At 31.2% G+C, this 17,818-nt stretch overlaps 1 protein-coding gene across 1 annotated transcript; it reads left to right on the plus strand.

Annotated features, from left to right (window-relative positions):
• Positions 1-4,866: 4,866 nt before the first annotated feature.
• Positions 4,867-7,289, plus strand: LOC130966091 (transcription factor MYB1-like). The gene is made up of 4 exons (XM_057890852.1): positions 4,867-4,999; positions 5,456-5,585; positions 6,536-6,945; positions 7,021-7,289. Exons 1-4 carry the CDS (start codon positions 4,867-4,869, stop codon positions 7,287-7,289), a joined length of 942 nt encoding a protein of 313 aa, XP_057746835.1.
• The last annotated feature ends 10,529 nt before the right edge of the window (positions 7,290-17,818 follow it).

Here is a 17,818-nt window from a genome sequence, read left to right on the forward strand (position 1 = left end):
ATCGGAGAAAAAACCACGACCGTTGTCAAATGACAACCAGAGAATATCACTATGTGAAAATTGTTACAACACATAGACTTCTTTCTCTCTAACACCGGCACCCCAGTACACCCACACTCTCAAAGCAAATATTTAACTATACCTCACAACACTCTCTGATCAAAAGGTATAGAGGAAAAGAAAAGTCAGATACAAGATTTAAGTGTTTCCGACTGGTGCAAAAAATATGGAGAACTTAGCCTCATATTTATAGCCTAGGCCCCCCACTCCATTTGCTATCCTAAGCAATGTGGGACTAATTCAACCAAATTCTAACAATCTCCACCTTGATTGAAATAGTCACACATCTTCAGCTTCCATAGTCAACACCGACAATTCTTTGCTGCCATTATCTATACCGACAATCATAGTTCAGAGAACTATCATACTCCACCATGAAAGTATACTCACTTAGAATTAGACCACTCCAAGCATTTTGCCTTGGTACAAATCGAAACCTTGCTGAAAATTCATGCTGCAACTTCCAAATTGGCTTTTCCTGGAAGTTCTTCAGCCATCGACATAACTCCGCCACACACCTTGCATCTCAACGCCAACCAATGCCCGTGTGCAATTGTGGACCCGATTGCCACAACTTATCCTTATCCATGGCAGTGCGATAATACCATGAGGATACTTCTTGTCTTCTAGAGAACATCATCTTTCATACCAGAGATCTTCTCCTTCAACGCCTTGTGCAAACCTGATTGTATTAACACATCCTTGACTTGTATTTGCCACAAGCCAAAATTGATTCTTCCATCAAATTTTTCTATTTCAAGCTTCACAGCACTTGTATCCTAACATTGTTGCAACCGTATACTGGAATAGTATAACTCAACTGTAGACCGTGCACTAGGAAGGGTCCCCAAGAAAGAGATGTGGGTCACAATTGACACACTTAAATACCAGGTCTTTCCTTAGCCATAACCTTTTCAAACTACACTCTCACAGTGTCACACTGCCTTCCGGCAACAACAACAGCAACCAAAGATCAACCTCAAGCTACAGGACAAAATTCTTTTCTGATGTGGAAGGTCAGACTAGGCTGCAATCACAGAGCATACTAAGAATAAATCCCACCGAACCGAAGCTCTGATACCACTTGTTGGGAATAATACACCATTCTCCCTTGAGAAAATACCTTTTACAGAGAAATAAAATAGACACAATCACAACACAAGAATTTAACGTGGAAACTCCAATTATCGGAGAAAAAACCACGACCGTTGTCAAATGACAACCAGAGAATATCACTATGTGAAAATTGTTACAACACATAGACTTCTTTCTCTCTAACACCGGCACCCCAGTACACCCACACTCTCAAAGCAAATATTTAACTACACCTCACAACACTCTCTGATCAAAAGGTATAGAGGAAAAGAAAAGTCAGATACAAGATTTAAGTGTTTCCGACTGGTGCAAAAAATATGGAGAACTTAGCCTCATATTTATAGCCTAGGCCACCCACTCCATTTGCTATCCTAAGCAATGTGGGACTAATTCAACCAAATTCTAACAATCTCCACCTTGATTGAAATAGTCACACATCTTCAGCTTCCATAGTCAACACCGACAATTCTTTGCTGCCATTATCTATACCGACAATCATAGTTCAGAGAACTATCATACTCCACCATGAAAGTATACTCACTTAGAATTAGACCACTCCAAGCATTTTGCCTTGGTACAAATCGAAACCTTGCTGAAAATTCATGCTGCAACTTCCAAATTGGCTTTTCCTGGAAGTTCTTCAGCCATCGACATAACTCCGCCACACACCTTGCATCTCAACGCCAACCAATGCCCGTGTGCAATTGTGGACCCGATTGCCACAACTTATCCTTATCCATGGCAGTGCGGTAATACCATGAGGATACTTCTTGTCTTCTAGAGAACATCATCTTTCATACCAGAGATCTTCTCCTTCAACGCCTTGTGCAAACCTGATTGTATTAACACATCCTTGACTTGTATTTGCCACAAGCCAAAATTGATTCTTCCATCAAATTTTTCTATTTCAAGCTTCACAGCACTTGTATCCTAACATTGTTGCAACCGTATACTGGAATAGTATAACTCAACTGTAGACCGTGCACTAGGAAGGGTCCCCAAGAAAGAGATGTGGGTCACAATTGACACACTTAAATACCAGGTCTTTCCTTAGCCATAACCTTTTCAAACTACACTCTCACAGTGTCACACTGCCTTCCGGCAACAACAACAGCAACCAAAGATCAACCTCAAGCTACAGGACAAAATTCTTTTCTGATGTGGAAGGTCAGACTAGGCTGCAATCACAGAGCATACTAAGAATAAATCCCACCGAACCGAAGCTCTGATACCACTTGTTGGGAATAATACACCATTCTCCCTTGAGAAAATACCTTTTACAGAGAAATAAAATAGACACAATCACAACACAAGAATTTAACGTGGAAACTCCAATTATCGGAGAAAAAACCACGACCGTTGTCAAATGACAACCAGAGAATATCACTATGTGAAAATTGTTACAACACATAGACTTCTTTCTCTCTAACACCGGCACCCCAGTACACCCACACTCTCAAAGCAAATATTTAACTACACCTCACAACACTCTCTGATCAAAAGGTATAGAGGAAAAGAAAAGTCAGATACAAGATTTAAGTGTTTCCGACTGGTGCAAAAAATATGGAGAACTTAGCCTCATATTTATAGCCTAGGCCACCCACTCCATTTGCTATCCTAAGCAATGTGGGACTAATTCAACCAAATTCTAACAATCTCCACCTTGATTGAAATAGTCACACATCTTCAGCTTCCATAATCAACACCGACAATTCTTTGCTGCCATTATCTATACCGACAATCATAGTTCAGAGAACTATCATACTCCACCATGAAAGTATACTCACTTGGAATCAGACCGCTTCAAGCATTTTTCCTTGGTACAGATCGAAACCTTGCTGAAAATTCATGGTGCAACTTCCAAATTGGCTTTTCCTGGAAGTTCTTCAGCTATCGACATAACTCCGCCACACACCTTGCATCTCAACGCCAACCAATGCCCGTGTGCAATTGTGGACCCGATTGCCACAACTTATCCTTATCCATGGCAGTGCGGTAATACCATGAGGATACTTCTTGTCTTCTAGAGAACATCATCTTTCATACCAGAGATATTCTCCTTCAACGCCTTGTGCAAACCTGATTGTATTAACACATCCTTGACTTGTATTTGCCACAAGCCAAAATTGATTCTTCCATCAAATTTCTCTATTTCAAGCTTCACAGCACTTGTATCCTAACATTGTTGCAACCGTATACTGGAATAGTATAACTCAACTGTAGACCGTGCACTAGGAAGGGTCCCCAAGAAAGAGATGTGGGTCACAATTGACACACTTAAATACCAGGTCTTTCCTTAGCCATAACCTTTTCAAACTGCACTCTCACAGTGTCACACTGCCTTCCAGCAACAACAACAGCAACCAAAGATCAACTTCAAGCTACAGGACAAAATTCTTTTCTGATGTGGAAGGTCAGACTAGGCTGCAATCACAGAGCATACTAAGAATAAATTCCACCGAACCGAAGCTCTGATACCACTTGTTGGGAATAATACACCATTCTCCCTTGAGAAAATACCTTTAACATAGAAATAAAATAGACACAATCAGAACACAAGAATTCAATGTGGAAACTCCAATTACTGGAGAAAAAACCACGGTCGTTGCCAAATGACAACCAGAGAATATCACTATGTGAAAATTGTTACAACACATTGACTTCTTTCTCTCTAACACCGGCACCCCAGTACACCCACACTCTCAAAGCAAATATTTAACTACACCTCACAACACTCTCTAATCAAAAGGTATAGAGGAAAAGAAAAGTTAGATACAAGCTTTAAGTATTTCTGACTGGTGCAAAAAATATGAAGAACTTAGCCTCATATTTATGGCCTAGGCCACCCACTCCATTTGCTATCCTAAGAAATGTGGGACTAATTCAACCAAATTCTAACAATCTGTTCAAAATAAGATAGATTAAAAAATTTTATGATATTAATCTAAGAATTAGTTTATCAACTAGCTTTTTATTATAAAATTATAAATTTCTCAAATTTCTTTAGAAGTTGGAGAGTCATGTGTTTTCTAAAAAAGAATTGGTTTTACCCATATTATAACATGTACAAAAATTATGTAAATCAATGAAAGATAAATTTTAAAAATATCTTTTAAACATCTCTATCTTCTTTTCTCTTTTATTTTATTTTTTTAAATTTGCTAAAGAAATGGTCATATTTTAAAAGCATGGAATTAGACTTCCATAAGGATTATTTATGTACAAATTTAAAATAAGTGTGTAAAGATTCAATTAAAAATTTTTAAATTATAAAAATCTAATTATAATTTTAATAAAATTTAATTACAGGTATTTTCTACTTTTATATTTTGCTATTATACACATGCAATATTGCTCTGAAAATTATCATAAAAAATTCAGGGTTACTTACATAGAGACGACAGATAAAACAAAATGATTATGCAAAACACTTGGAAACTCAATTTTAAAACGTGAGTAATTGAGGGGTGGACCACATCAAATAGAAACCAAAGAAAATTTATTAAGCAGCATAGCATCATCGTACGCCATTATTGGCACCACTACCAGTCTTCATGGATCACAGAAGTATGCAGTAATAGTAAGTAGCTATAAGAACCCTCACACTGGCTTCACATGTTAGATAGTGATCTCTTATTACTCACAGGTTACACAACACAACTTTTTTGTGTATTTGTGAGAGATCATCAAAGACATACAATAATAATAATAATGGGAAGAAGCCCTTGTTGCTCAAAGGAGGGTTTGAACCGCGGTGCCTGGACAGCTCAAGAAGACAAAATCCTCAGAGATTATATCAGTCTCCATGGCCAAGGAAAATGGAGGAACCTTCCTCAAAGAGCAGGTTCATTAATTATATTAGTGTGCATTATAAGATCTCATCTCATTTTCATGTTATATCATGGTTTTTCCATCCAACGTGGAAATAATGTATGAAAGTACTAAGTGCTTTAGTCCTTTAATTAAAGGTTTTAGAAACAAATTAAATTTGTGGTAAATTAGATCTGGCCAATCAAATTTCTATTTTCTAATAATAGAACTCTGACAACGGCAGTTTCATCGGGATCTTTTATTTTTTCAAAGAAAAAAATGACGGAAAAGAGAAGTTAAGGGTTATTTTTTTACGAATAATTCTGCTACGGGTATATATTTTTATAATAAATATTATTTTAGTATTAATAGTTTTTTAATAATTAAATATATATTTTTTATTTTATTAACTAAAAAAATTAAATACATAATTAATTAATAACAATCGAATTCATAGATGCTTCGTGTGATGAAATGTGTGGCTGTGTAGGGTTGAAACGTTGTGGGAAAAGTTGCAGGCTTCGATGGTTAAATTATCTGAGGCCAGATATTAAAAGAGGAAACATATCAGAAGATGAAGAAGAACTTATCATAAGACTTCACAAGCTACTTGGAAACAGGTAATATATACGTTTCTTCTTGCTCTCTTCACTTCTTCCATTCTTCTCTCTTAAAATGTTCCTCTCTCTACTGTCTATTATCTTTCTTTACAAATTACAATGGCGCGCCTTCCATTATTTTTCTTCTGTCTTAAATTAAATAATCTTTGCTTTGCTCAAAATTAATAATATCTTAAAAGGCATTTTAAAAAAAAATATTAAAATTTATACTATATTCGATACATCAAAAAGTTAATATTTTTTTTGAGAAACTTTTACTGTTAAATTTTTTTCTCTTTTTTTGTTAAATATGAAATTTGTTAAAATAATCTATAATAAAAATAATAAACAATAATAAAATCTTATTCTACTAAGTAAAAAGAAGGACAACATGAATATTTTTTAAGAAATTACTCATCTTAAAAAAAATTTCAGTAATTATAAATATTATAAAAGTACTGAAAATTTTAATTTTTATTTCTTTCTAATAAAAAATTTTTTTATATGAGCCAAATTAGGTAGTGTAGCACACAATAGTTATTTTAAAATGAGTCAAGTAATAAAAATATTGGAAAATACAATTATATTAGATATATATTAAAAATTAATTAATAATGTAAAATATATGTTAAAATATAAAATATATATAAAAAATAAATTAAATTTAATATATGTATTTATATACAAATATAAAAAAAATATTAGATTATTAGTTGAATTTATTATTTTGGATTATTATTTTTAAACATTAATTTAAATTTTTTAATTTAATAATTTAATAATATATTTTTAGTATATACAATTAAATATTAATATTAGCTGATGATTAAAAATAATAAATTTTAATGCTTCTATATCATTTCTCCCACAAATATAGAGTGATTAATTTAGTGTCTGGATTTTTACGACAGGATTTTTGTTGGACATATTAATTAGCAACTTTGTGATTGCTTTATTGTTTTTGTTGGTAGATGGTCACTTATAGCCGGGAGGCTTCCAGGAAGAACAGACAATGAGATCAAGAATTATTGGAACACAAATTTAGGCAAAAGAGTTAGAGATCTTCAAACAATAAGCAGTGCATCTTCTCAGCAACCCAATGAAACAAATAACAACATTCAGAAACCAACAACAATGCCTCCTACAACCAATAAAGTGGTCTCCACAACCACTCCCTCTCTGTCACCGTTAAACGATTCACATTCTCTTCTCGTCCGTACAAAAGCTTCTAAGTGCTCTAAGTCATTATTCTTGGATCATTCATCAACAACAACAACTTCACTGCAGCAGAACAAGACTTCTAGTAATAATAATAATAATAATGACAATAGCCACGAACTCGATGAAACCGCCGCCGATCATGTTTTGCTGCCACCGCCGGGCTTGTTGCTTCCGAGCAACGGTGACAACAACAACACCATGGTGATGATGATGATGGAGATGGGTACCAATTCAGAAGAATACAAAGAGATCTCGACAACAGAATTGCTCTTGGATTTTGACGTTGGCGATATTTGCTTGCATTCTCTTCTGAACTCGGATTTCGAGGATATATGCGATTTCGGTTACAACAACAGTAACAGTAACTGCGAGGATCTGTTTGGATTCTCACCGCCGGAGCAGATGCAGCTGGATTCTTCTGATGAAGTTCTAAAGGAAGCCACCGTACCAAGCAACTTCCCTGACGAAACAAATAATATTGTAGAAAACATACAGTTTCTGTGAAGATCAGAGTGCTCATAGCTGCTAACAAACTAGTCCATTATCGTGTTCTTCTAGCCTGTTATGCTTCGGGTAATGTTATTTTTGAATATTTTCAAGTAGATCCATGTTGTCTATTATTACATGGTTATGGTGGTTAAATATTTTTAATAATATTTTTTAAATATCGTTAAAATTGTATAATAGTCACCGTATCTATTATAATTATAGGTACTATGTACTAAGTAAAGTTTAAGTCTTTGATAAAATATAAAATAATAATATTATTTAAATATATGACGTTTAATGTATCCTTTGACTTTTGGACTTTATTCAGTGGTTCATAAATTTATTAGACTAAATTACTAAAATGGATGCATGAACAACTTTTAAGTGTCAACAAAAATACAAAAATAATTGATAACCAAAAAAATTTTGTCAAAAACAGCCATAATTTATTTTATTTAATATTTATTAATTATTGTAATAATTAATAAATATTAAATATGATAGATTTGGACTGTTTTTTTTGTATTTTTAATATTATCGCAAAAATATATATAGTCAAACAATTTTATTAAAAAGTAGAAGTTGAATAAATTTAAAATAAAAAAAATTATTTTAAAAAATAAATATTATGGTGTCTATTACATTATATTTATATTATTAAAAAAATAAATAAATAATATTTAATAAAATTTAAATAATTTATTTTTTATTTTATATATTTTATTTTTTATTTTAAAAAATAAAAAATTAGACAATTTAAACACCACAACAAATCCATCATAAAATTTACCATCCCAAAATGTAAGAATGTTAGAATGGTAAAGTGGATGTTGATATAAAATATGATAGTTTCCTCTGTTCAAACAATATTAGATATAAGCTTTCATATCAATTTTTCAGATAATAGGTTTATGACGTGGCATAAGAGTGTTTGTTATTTTCGTAAAGGAAAAGTTTTAGTATAAAATAAATAAAATATATATATAATTAATGTAAACAAAAAAAAAAGATTAATGTATATATATGAAGTGTATTAAGCATAATTGTTTATATGTTTCTCTATCTATCAATTTAATTTTTTTTTAATAAATGATTTTATGATAAACAACATATTTTGTAGAATTTCTAACTTTCAAATTATATATATTCTAAATATTTTGTTATTGCTATTGCATTGTATGTAATTTCATGCCATTAACAGCTTTTGAATATTTGTATGGGTTTGATTAACAAGTATTTTTAAAGCAAAAATATCCAAAATACTAAAACTGAACTATGCACCCAGTGACGGACCTAGAAAATTTTAGGAGTGGGGGCAAAAATATATATACTAAATAAATTTTGTTAAATATTATTAATTATATGGAGATATAAAAATTAAAAAGAGTTAGTAAACACTTTTATTCTTAAAATACTATTCATTATATATAATTTATAACAAAATATTTTTTATTTCTAAAACTTGAAATTAAAATATTTTAATTAAATTATAGATAACTTATTATCCTAACTAATTTTTTATAGACATTTAATAATAAAAGACTGAATTAACTGGCACATTAACGCCTAATAATACATTAGTATTTATAATTTTAAATTAGAATTATATATAAATACTAAAAAAATTAAATCTTTATATGAAAAATATGTTTATATAAAATAATAGAAACATAATTTACAATTTTTTTTCTTTCTTTTTTTTAAATAATTAAATTTGTTATATATTTTTTTAATGTAATTTTAATATAATGTTAGATAAAAGATTTTATGCATCTGTTTAATTATATATTGTAATTAAAATATTTTTTATTATTATTTTTAAAAATAAAAAATATATTCTAAATTAGTAAATTAATCAGTTCATTTTAAAATTTTATATACAACATAGGTACATATAATAGAATAAAAGATAAAAAATAAATAATAAAGATGAATAAATTGAGAATAAAATAAAATATATAAAGTCACAAAAAAATAAAATATTAGATTAATACCTAAACTATAATTGTTTGAATTAAAAATTGCAATTGAAAATATCAAAAAGAAAAACAATGAAATTAAAAGATACATAGAGTCATGAAGAGTTATATAAAAAAATTGGAGAATTTAAAATTTACTTTTTGATGAAGAGAAGATAACCACTAGATAAGGAATAGAAAAAGAATGTTAAAAATATAAAAATAAGAAGAGGGTTTAAGAGAATAAAAGAATGACGGTACAATAATTAAATTCGATTAGGTTAGATAATAGTCAAAATGATAGAAAAATAAAAAAATAAACTTAAAATTTTAGCTAATTGAATTTATTTTATTTGTAGTGGGATCATTTAAAATTTAAAGTGGGAGCATATTATATATAACTATATTTTTTAAAACAAAAATTAAAAACACCATAAGGACAAGTACCCCCTCATTGTTGTGCCTGAGTCCGTCCCTGTATGCACCGTATATTTGTATATATTTATATATTTTTTTTCACAAATTTCTTTAAACAAATTGACTAGCCGGCAGAAAAAATTTTCACTTTAAAATGACACAAACATTTTATAGAAAAATGAATAATAAAGTATTTTTTTCAGCAGTGTAATAAGTTTTTAATGAAACACTAAAAACCAATTACCATTATATATAAATACAAATTTAGTTTAATTATTTTACTTTTGAAGTTTGATTATAAGTGTGAATTAAATTTGATTATATTATTTATAAATTTTGATTGTAAATGTAAATATGTATGTGATCATTTTATATTATTCTAATATATATTCTTATACGTGTAGCTAATTATCCATAACTAATTTTGTGTATATATAAAAATCACTATCAAAATTTAATTTTTTTGGTTCAATAAATGAATTTAAAACACAAATTATTTTATCCTTTTAATATAATTTTTTAGCAAATTCAACTATTTGTATGATGACTAGGTATGTAGAACGGTATAGCAAGAGAACGTAAACGAAAATGGCATATAAATTCATCATAATATTAAAGTTATACTTCTGTTGAAAAATAAAGTCTTAATAAAAGCTATATACTTTATTTTTTAAATTTTAAAATAAATAAATAAATAAGTAAATTCTAGAGCCCTTAATTTTGGCAAAGGATGATAATAGGGTGTTGGGCAAAGGTAGAGTCACGGAGATATCGTCTGACCTCCACCAATAAGTCCTCCTTTTGTTGACACTGCAATCTCATGCCAAAAACATATACCATATAATTGATGATCATGAATTACCTACCTCTGAGAATAACTGCTATCATCATAATATCATATAGTAATTAATATGTACTCCTTATCTATCACTGCCTGTTCAATTATGAGCACATAAAGGAGTATTTGTTTTTGGTATATCATGAAATGCGCAATAAATATAACACACTGCTGTTTTTGTTCATATTCATTTGGTATGGCGCAATAAATATAATAAAAATTTGATACAATTGTGCAACACATTCGGATTTTTTATGATTATTTATGTAATTAATATAAAAATAAGTTATTTTTGCTGATATAATATTATATAATTAAATATATTAAAATAAATTTATATTATGTATATAAATAAAGAAAAAAAGTAAAAATTTTATAGTAAAAAATATGTAAATAAAAAATATATTATAAAAACATAAACTCTAATTTGTAATACAAATAGATATTATCGATGTAACAGTAGATATTTTAAAGGATTTTTAAAATAAATAATCTAGTTATTTTATTTACTAAAATAGATCATTTATAAAAAATTTATGAAATTCTATCTCCTTTCTTATCTCATTTATATGGTAAATAATTTGAGATTAGTTGTATCTCATTTATAGTGTAAATGAGATACGACATATTGTTTCAAACAAATATAACAGGTACAAACGAGATATGTTAAAAATGACAGACTACACGTATCTCGTTTGCAGTGTAAACGAGATACAATTAATCTCAAATCGTTTATAGTGTAAAAAAGATATGTATACAATTATATTGTTTAATTTACACTATAAATGAGATATTGTACGTACAACAAATTTCAACCAACTATAAAAAGATCTGCAAGTGATAGGCTTCCTCACAAATTAAACATACCACTTTCTTTTCTTCATTCTTTCAATAAGTGTAGAAATAATGTTTAGTGCTAGTAAATATATTTTTATAAGTGTATATTCTAGTTGTCACATAAAAAATAATGATGATAGAGTTGTGTTTAAGTGTGATAGATAATCCTATTCTTTTGCGTACTCGAAAACGTTCTCTGTCTGAGTTGAAGAGTCTAATATTGACGACCTTTGGTGCTAATGGGACAAAGGAGATTAGAAGAGTTTGATATAAATTGATAGCACTAATGAAAAATCGAGTATTTCGGTTTCATATTTTTTGCCTCGATGGCAATGAACATGTGTTCCTGATGTTTGTTGCTACAACTAGAGAATTGTTTAATACACACAGATTTGATTTTTGTTACAGACGAATTTTCGATTACCGACGAAATTACCGACGGATTTTCTCCCGCTGTAAAAGTCTCGTCGGAAATTATTTACCGACGAATTTTTTTCCGTCGGAAAATTACCGACGGATTTTTACCCCCGACAAATTTTCCTCTGCAAATCCTCCCCTCCATTTTCCTGGATTGTCGAACTTTCCGATAGATTTTTCGTCCGTAATTAGAGACATATTTTCTAATGGATTTTCCGTTGGTAATTGGCGACAGATTTTTCGTCTGTAATTGGAACCTTGAAAACCATCTCAAATTCTGAATACAGACAGAAAATCCGTTTATCCGTCAGTATTATAAAATAGAATTTTTTTAGATTTTTCCATTGTAAAATAAACTTGTTTTTCAGTATTAAAAACATGAAATAAAATAAAATAAAATAAAATAAAAACATGAAACAATTTTTATATAATCAAATATGCCATCATAAAGGATCAAAGTCTTATTATATAAATAACAATAGTATTAGAGACACAATCATATGATGCTGACCTAAATATCCAGCAGACATCATAGAATAGGTTATACAATGTTTACATATCCACTGACATAACAACAAAAAATGCAAATTTTCTTCATCTTCTTAACCTGTGTTTTGCATGCCAGCAGCAATACTCTTCATTGTCAAGATAAGTGTGTCCTCCAAACCAGGAGCATACTCACTTTTTGGGTTGAGTTTCACAAGTTCTGCAGCTGGCTTGCTTGATTCCACGAATTCCTTTGACAAATGTGGCCTTAACTTGACATGGTAGTCGGGGTCGCGGATTCTCTTCAACGTGTAGGCTTGTAACACATTAAGGGTTGTGATGTATTAGTCGCGAAGACGAAGCCTTTGCTTCAAGTAGCGGTCACCTTCAAGAAGATCCCTGTGCCCAGCAACCTACAATATACACACAAGATGTTGAAGAACAAAGTTTGGCAAGTTAAAGTGCCATGTTGATCGACAGGGCTGGTGGACCTCAACCCAGCCACCAATTTCTTGATTATTTCCTTTGAAGGCATAATTGAATCAACTAGGGGTTATAACCCACCTAACCAATAATCATACTAGAAAACATTTGAAAGAATCATGTAATTATTTTATCAATTTTTAATCAAAATAACACGCACAGAGTTACCTGTTCAGAGAGGTATAGACGCTGGCAATTCTTGTAAGTAGCTTGTTCTAGCTGGAGACTATTTTGCCCCTTAATCATTTGTCTCATTCTCAAGTCTATCTCTGCTGCATTCAGCTCTAATGAAAAATTTAAAGCCTGTTATATTCCAAGAACAAAAGAATGATTAAGATATGAAGAGGTCCATTTCCTACCGTAGGTTTCTGATGTTTGATGTCCATAAAAAAATGATTAAGAACATGTGTTCCTGATATTTGATGCCTATGGGAGAATCATGATCCAACAAATGATAGAATTTTCAATGGAGATTAGTGATGTGGGTGGTAATGGTTCTCGGCGCTCGAATTTTGTCTAAGATGATACACCTCTTATATCATCATCTCTATAGTATATTAGTCTTGCAGGAAATATGGATACTGACAGTAAAAAATTTATCATACTTATAGTAGAAGTCTTTTAGACAAAAATAATTATTAATTATATGTAATACTGTCAAAACTAAATATTATATATATTATCTTAATCAACTATTAAGAAAAATTATTAAATACTAATAGTCTATTTATATTTGAAAAGTTAGATTTAGATTTGAATAATTAGGTAATTGGATTATTATTATTATTCGCATTTTTTAGTTGAGTAAATATGATTTTATCCAATCTCATTAGATCAAACTCATAATTAATACAATAACTTTTATTATTATATTAATATTTAATAGTATAAATTTTATACACATAAATAATTTTTTTTAAATACAGGACATATATTATTACAATAGACTCCTTATATATATATTTTTATTTTTAAGATTTAATGGGGCAAATGCCCCCACAATATTACGAGTAAATTCGTTTCTTAGTGTCTATAAAATATTTTACGCTATCGATATATCAAAATTAAACTTTATTTTAAATCATTGAAAGATAAAGTGGAAGCGAAAAATCTTTAAGAAACTAATTTCATACCAAGGTTGAAAGGATATATATATATATATATATCATGAAATTGATAGTTTGGTTCATAGTATTATTTGGTAGTCATTATCAATGGAAGTTTCAATAATAGCAGCATGATTAAGGTACCTATCGCAAAAATTGAAAGGTAGCGTGAGATCCATTTGGTTTGCCAATTCCAATTACTTTCCCCTAGTTTGGCAAAAGATGTCTTACTATTTTCATCAATTAATCATGATAATATATTGATAGGGACATCCCAAAAAACCTGAAGTTGATACTCATCACCCATGGATAGTGGTGTGTGTATTTAAGAATATATATGGAGAACGAATGTTAACAATCTTTAACGAGCTCATGCATGCATGATCCTATCTTTGCACTTGTTTTGTTTATGTCTAATCTTTTAATCTCTATATTCTATTATTTGTTTCAACTAGGGTGTATATGATTCGATCCACTCTGAAAATTTAATCCGGATCCAAATACTTTGGAACTAATTTGTTGTGATTTTATTGGGTTTAAGACTGGGTAAAGGTCTCAAAAATAGATCCGATCATTATTTAGAGTCGGGTCTGGGTCAAGGAGAACCCAGTTTCAACCGACCCATGTGCGCCCTAGGAGAACTAAAAAATGTATATATGTTTTAAATTAATTCCAATATTATGTATTATTAATTATAAGTTTATTGTTTTGTTTTTAATCACATTTGTTAAATTAGGAAATAGATCAAAAAAGCATAAAATTAGAATTTATGAACAAACTCAAGTTCAAGTATGGTTATCAACTTCTCTGTAACAAATATTTTTTCTTTTTTATAAATGAGCGCATCATAATTTTTTGACATAAAATTTATGAAGACCCGGACTTCATCCGGTCGAGATCCGGTTTTAGTGTGGCCCAAAAATAATGTGATTTCACGGATCTAGAGTCGAGTAAGAATCTCAAAAATAGATTCAGTAATTATTTAAAGTCGAATCCGGATCAAGGCGAACCTGGTTTCACCCGACCTCATATGCACCTCTAGTTTCAACCATCTAATTGACTAAATTGAGTTAGGATAGATCAAGATGTCATTTAACCAACTTGAATTAGTCGAGTGATTAGCTCACTCGTCCGCTTAAGTAAGTGTCGGGGATTTAAATCTCACTTTATGCATGTAACAACTCATTGACCAACAACAAATTAATCTTTAACCAGTATTTTTTGTTAGTCACTAACCATTGCTCACTTCACCAATATGTTGATGGTGAGGGTCCAATATCCATGACTTAGATATCAATTGATAGACTAAGTTAGGAGAGTTGACAAATATAGTAAAAAGACTAAAAGCTCAAAATATATTTTAAAAAGATGCGAGTTCGAGGATACCCAAACCAACTTTTCAGATATATATTTCTCGGTTTGTCGTGATTCAAACATTGTGGGTGACATAAACATGCCATATACCTAATATAAGAATTTTTAAAGTTGTTTTGTGCCAACAAAAAAAGATTAATATACTAACCCTGTAATTTAAAAAAAAATGTAACTAAATGTATTTTTTGGGTGGCGATTTACAAATATAAATGAAAGTTAAATATTTTTGATGAGTTTGAAAAACTCTATTTTTAATTAAGTGATGATCAAACTTTATTACTATGATTAATTGCAAGAATTATTAAATTAATATTGAATTGAATGATTAAATTAATTTTTGCAATGCAGGTTTATTTGGGCTGAAAAACAAATTTCAGGTGCAAGCCAAATTACATTCAGCATTTGGTTTTGATAAAATATGATGAGTATGGCTGAATTAATTTTTTGTTACTTGGGCCAATATAATCCATTATGGTTACAAGTCCAAACTGAAAATGCTTTCCTATTTGCTCTATGTATGACCCAAAATTTATCAGGAAAGCAAATGTTACTATTGGGCCAGAATTAAATAATTGTAACAACTAAGCCCAATGTTAATTCCTCATGCATGATCCGAAACAAATGAAAGAAGGAAAGCAAAATTGCTTCCAACGGATTCAAGCATTTCACCATGTGATGGATTCCAAAATTTATTACATTGTCATTTATTGCATGGGAACTATGAGAGAGAAAGCAAGATACTTGATTTGATTATAGCACTAATGACTACACGCTACTCAGCAAGGAAAGAATCATTTCATTTAATCTCATTCTCTTTCCTAAATCAATGCTTTTCAAATTTCTCTCTTCTCTCTCTATTTGCTTCTCTTCTTCGGTTATTATCCAGGAAACAATGGAAGCTATGTTAAGCTACCAAAAGAAAGAAGAAGCTGCATGCATCAAGACCATCAAACTAATGATGGCAAGAAAACATAACTCAACAAAAGTATGTTGTGGCTGAGATTATCACCAAAAGTGGTAAGATTTGGTGAGGTAATCTCGAGCTCTCCATACCCAAAAGAAAGAAGGAGATTCGGCCAGCAAGGAATAGATCTTTGGAGGCATGGCTTGTCTCTGATTCTCCTCAACCACCACAGGAAGTAGCTAGAGTGGCGAAGTGATGGAAGAGGCAGAGATTGGAGCAGATGAAGCCATCATCATCATGAAGCATCAAGGGCCAGAAATCCATCTTGGAGAGCAAGCCAATGATGGAGCACTCGGATTGATGAAGAGTGATGACCAAGGAAGACTAGATACATTTGCATGTTGGGTTTTGCATGAGTTACCTTTTCTCTCTCTGTGGCCGAACCGGTTCTGTTTTGAAGGAAAGGAAGTTAAGCTTGGATTTGTTTCAACTGTGAAGGCTTCTCTTCTCTATAAAACGAGTGAACCGTCATGGTTTGATTCAAGGGAAGAAAGTGAGAGTGCAAGGCACAGAAGTCTCATAGATACCTAAGCTTACAGATTTTCTTCTCCTTCAATGTATTTTGTTTTATAATTTTTCTGTTTAATTTTGCCATGTCTTGAGTCTCATGGAAAAAAGGCAAACAGTGAGATTTGTATGAAAAAGTCATAGAGCGGAAAAAGGCAGAGAGTGCAAAATTAAAAGAAAAAGCCATAGATGTCTTAGAGTTCTTTTGTTCATCTATGTTGTGTTTTATGATTTTGTGGAAATCCCCTTGTAAGTTGGGTTAGCACTTTACAGTTTGTAATCTGGATGATTATAGTGAAATTCCATCATTATTATGATGGAGACTGGATGTAGGCTGCATTGCACTTAGCAGCTAAACCAGGATATATCTGGGTGTAATCTTCTCTCTCTATTACTCCATTTCTGTTTCTGCTGTATAGGAGCTAAAATAAAAAATATCTCGTGCCAAGTGACGAGACAAAAATAAAAAGTCTCGTGGCTAGGGACGAGACAAAAACAGAAAAGTCTCCTCAAAGACCAGAAAGTGTATTCAAGAAAAAGGGGGCTAAGATTCAACCCCCCTTCTCTTAGCCACTGAAACCATCAATTGGTATCAGAGCTTGGTCTCAAAGAGATAAAGCTTTGCAGCTTGGAGAAAAGATCCTCATGGCAGAAAGCAGTGGCTCAAATCTGGTATCGTACAATCTCACAGAAGGGCAGTCAAGCAACAGACCGCCTCTTTTTAATGGGAAAAACTATACCTATTGGAAGGAGAGAATGAAGATCTTTGTGCAAGCAGTAGACTACAGGCTTTGGAAGATCATCCTAGAAGGACCACAGTTTCCTACTAACACAAGTACTGAAGGAGTAGTCACTCTTAAACCAGAAGCAAGATGGACCGAAGAAGATAGGAAGAAAGTGGAGCTAAATGCCAAGGCCATAAATCTACTCAACTGTGCTATCAGCTTCGAGGAGTACCGACGGGTATCACGATGCACAACGGCTAATGAAATCTGGGATAAATTACAAATCACTCATGAAGGAACCACCATTGTAAAGAAGACTCGGATAGACATGTTAAACAAGGAATATGAAATATTTACAATAAAGGAAGGAGAATCCGTTGATGAACTGTTCGAACGGTTCAACACCATCACTGTTGGCTTGGATGCTATGGG

This window comes from Arachis stenosperma, chromosome 3 (genome assembly GCF_014773155.1).
Source record: "Arachis stenosperma cultivar V10309 chromosome 3, arast.V10309.gnm1.PFL2, whole genome shotgun sequence".
NCBI classification, from domain to species: Eukaryota; Viridiplantae; Streptophyta; class Magnoliopsida; order Fabales; family Fabaceae; genus Arachis; species Arachis stenosperma.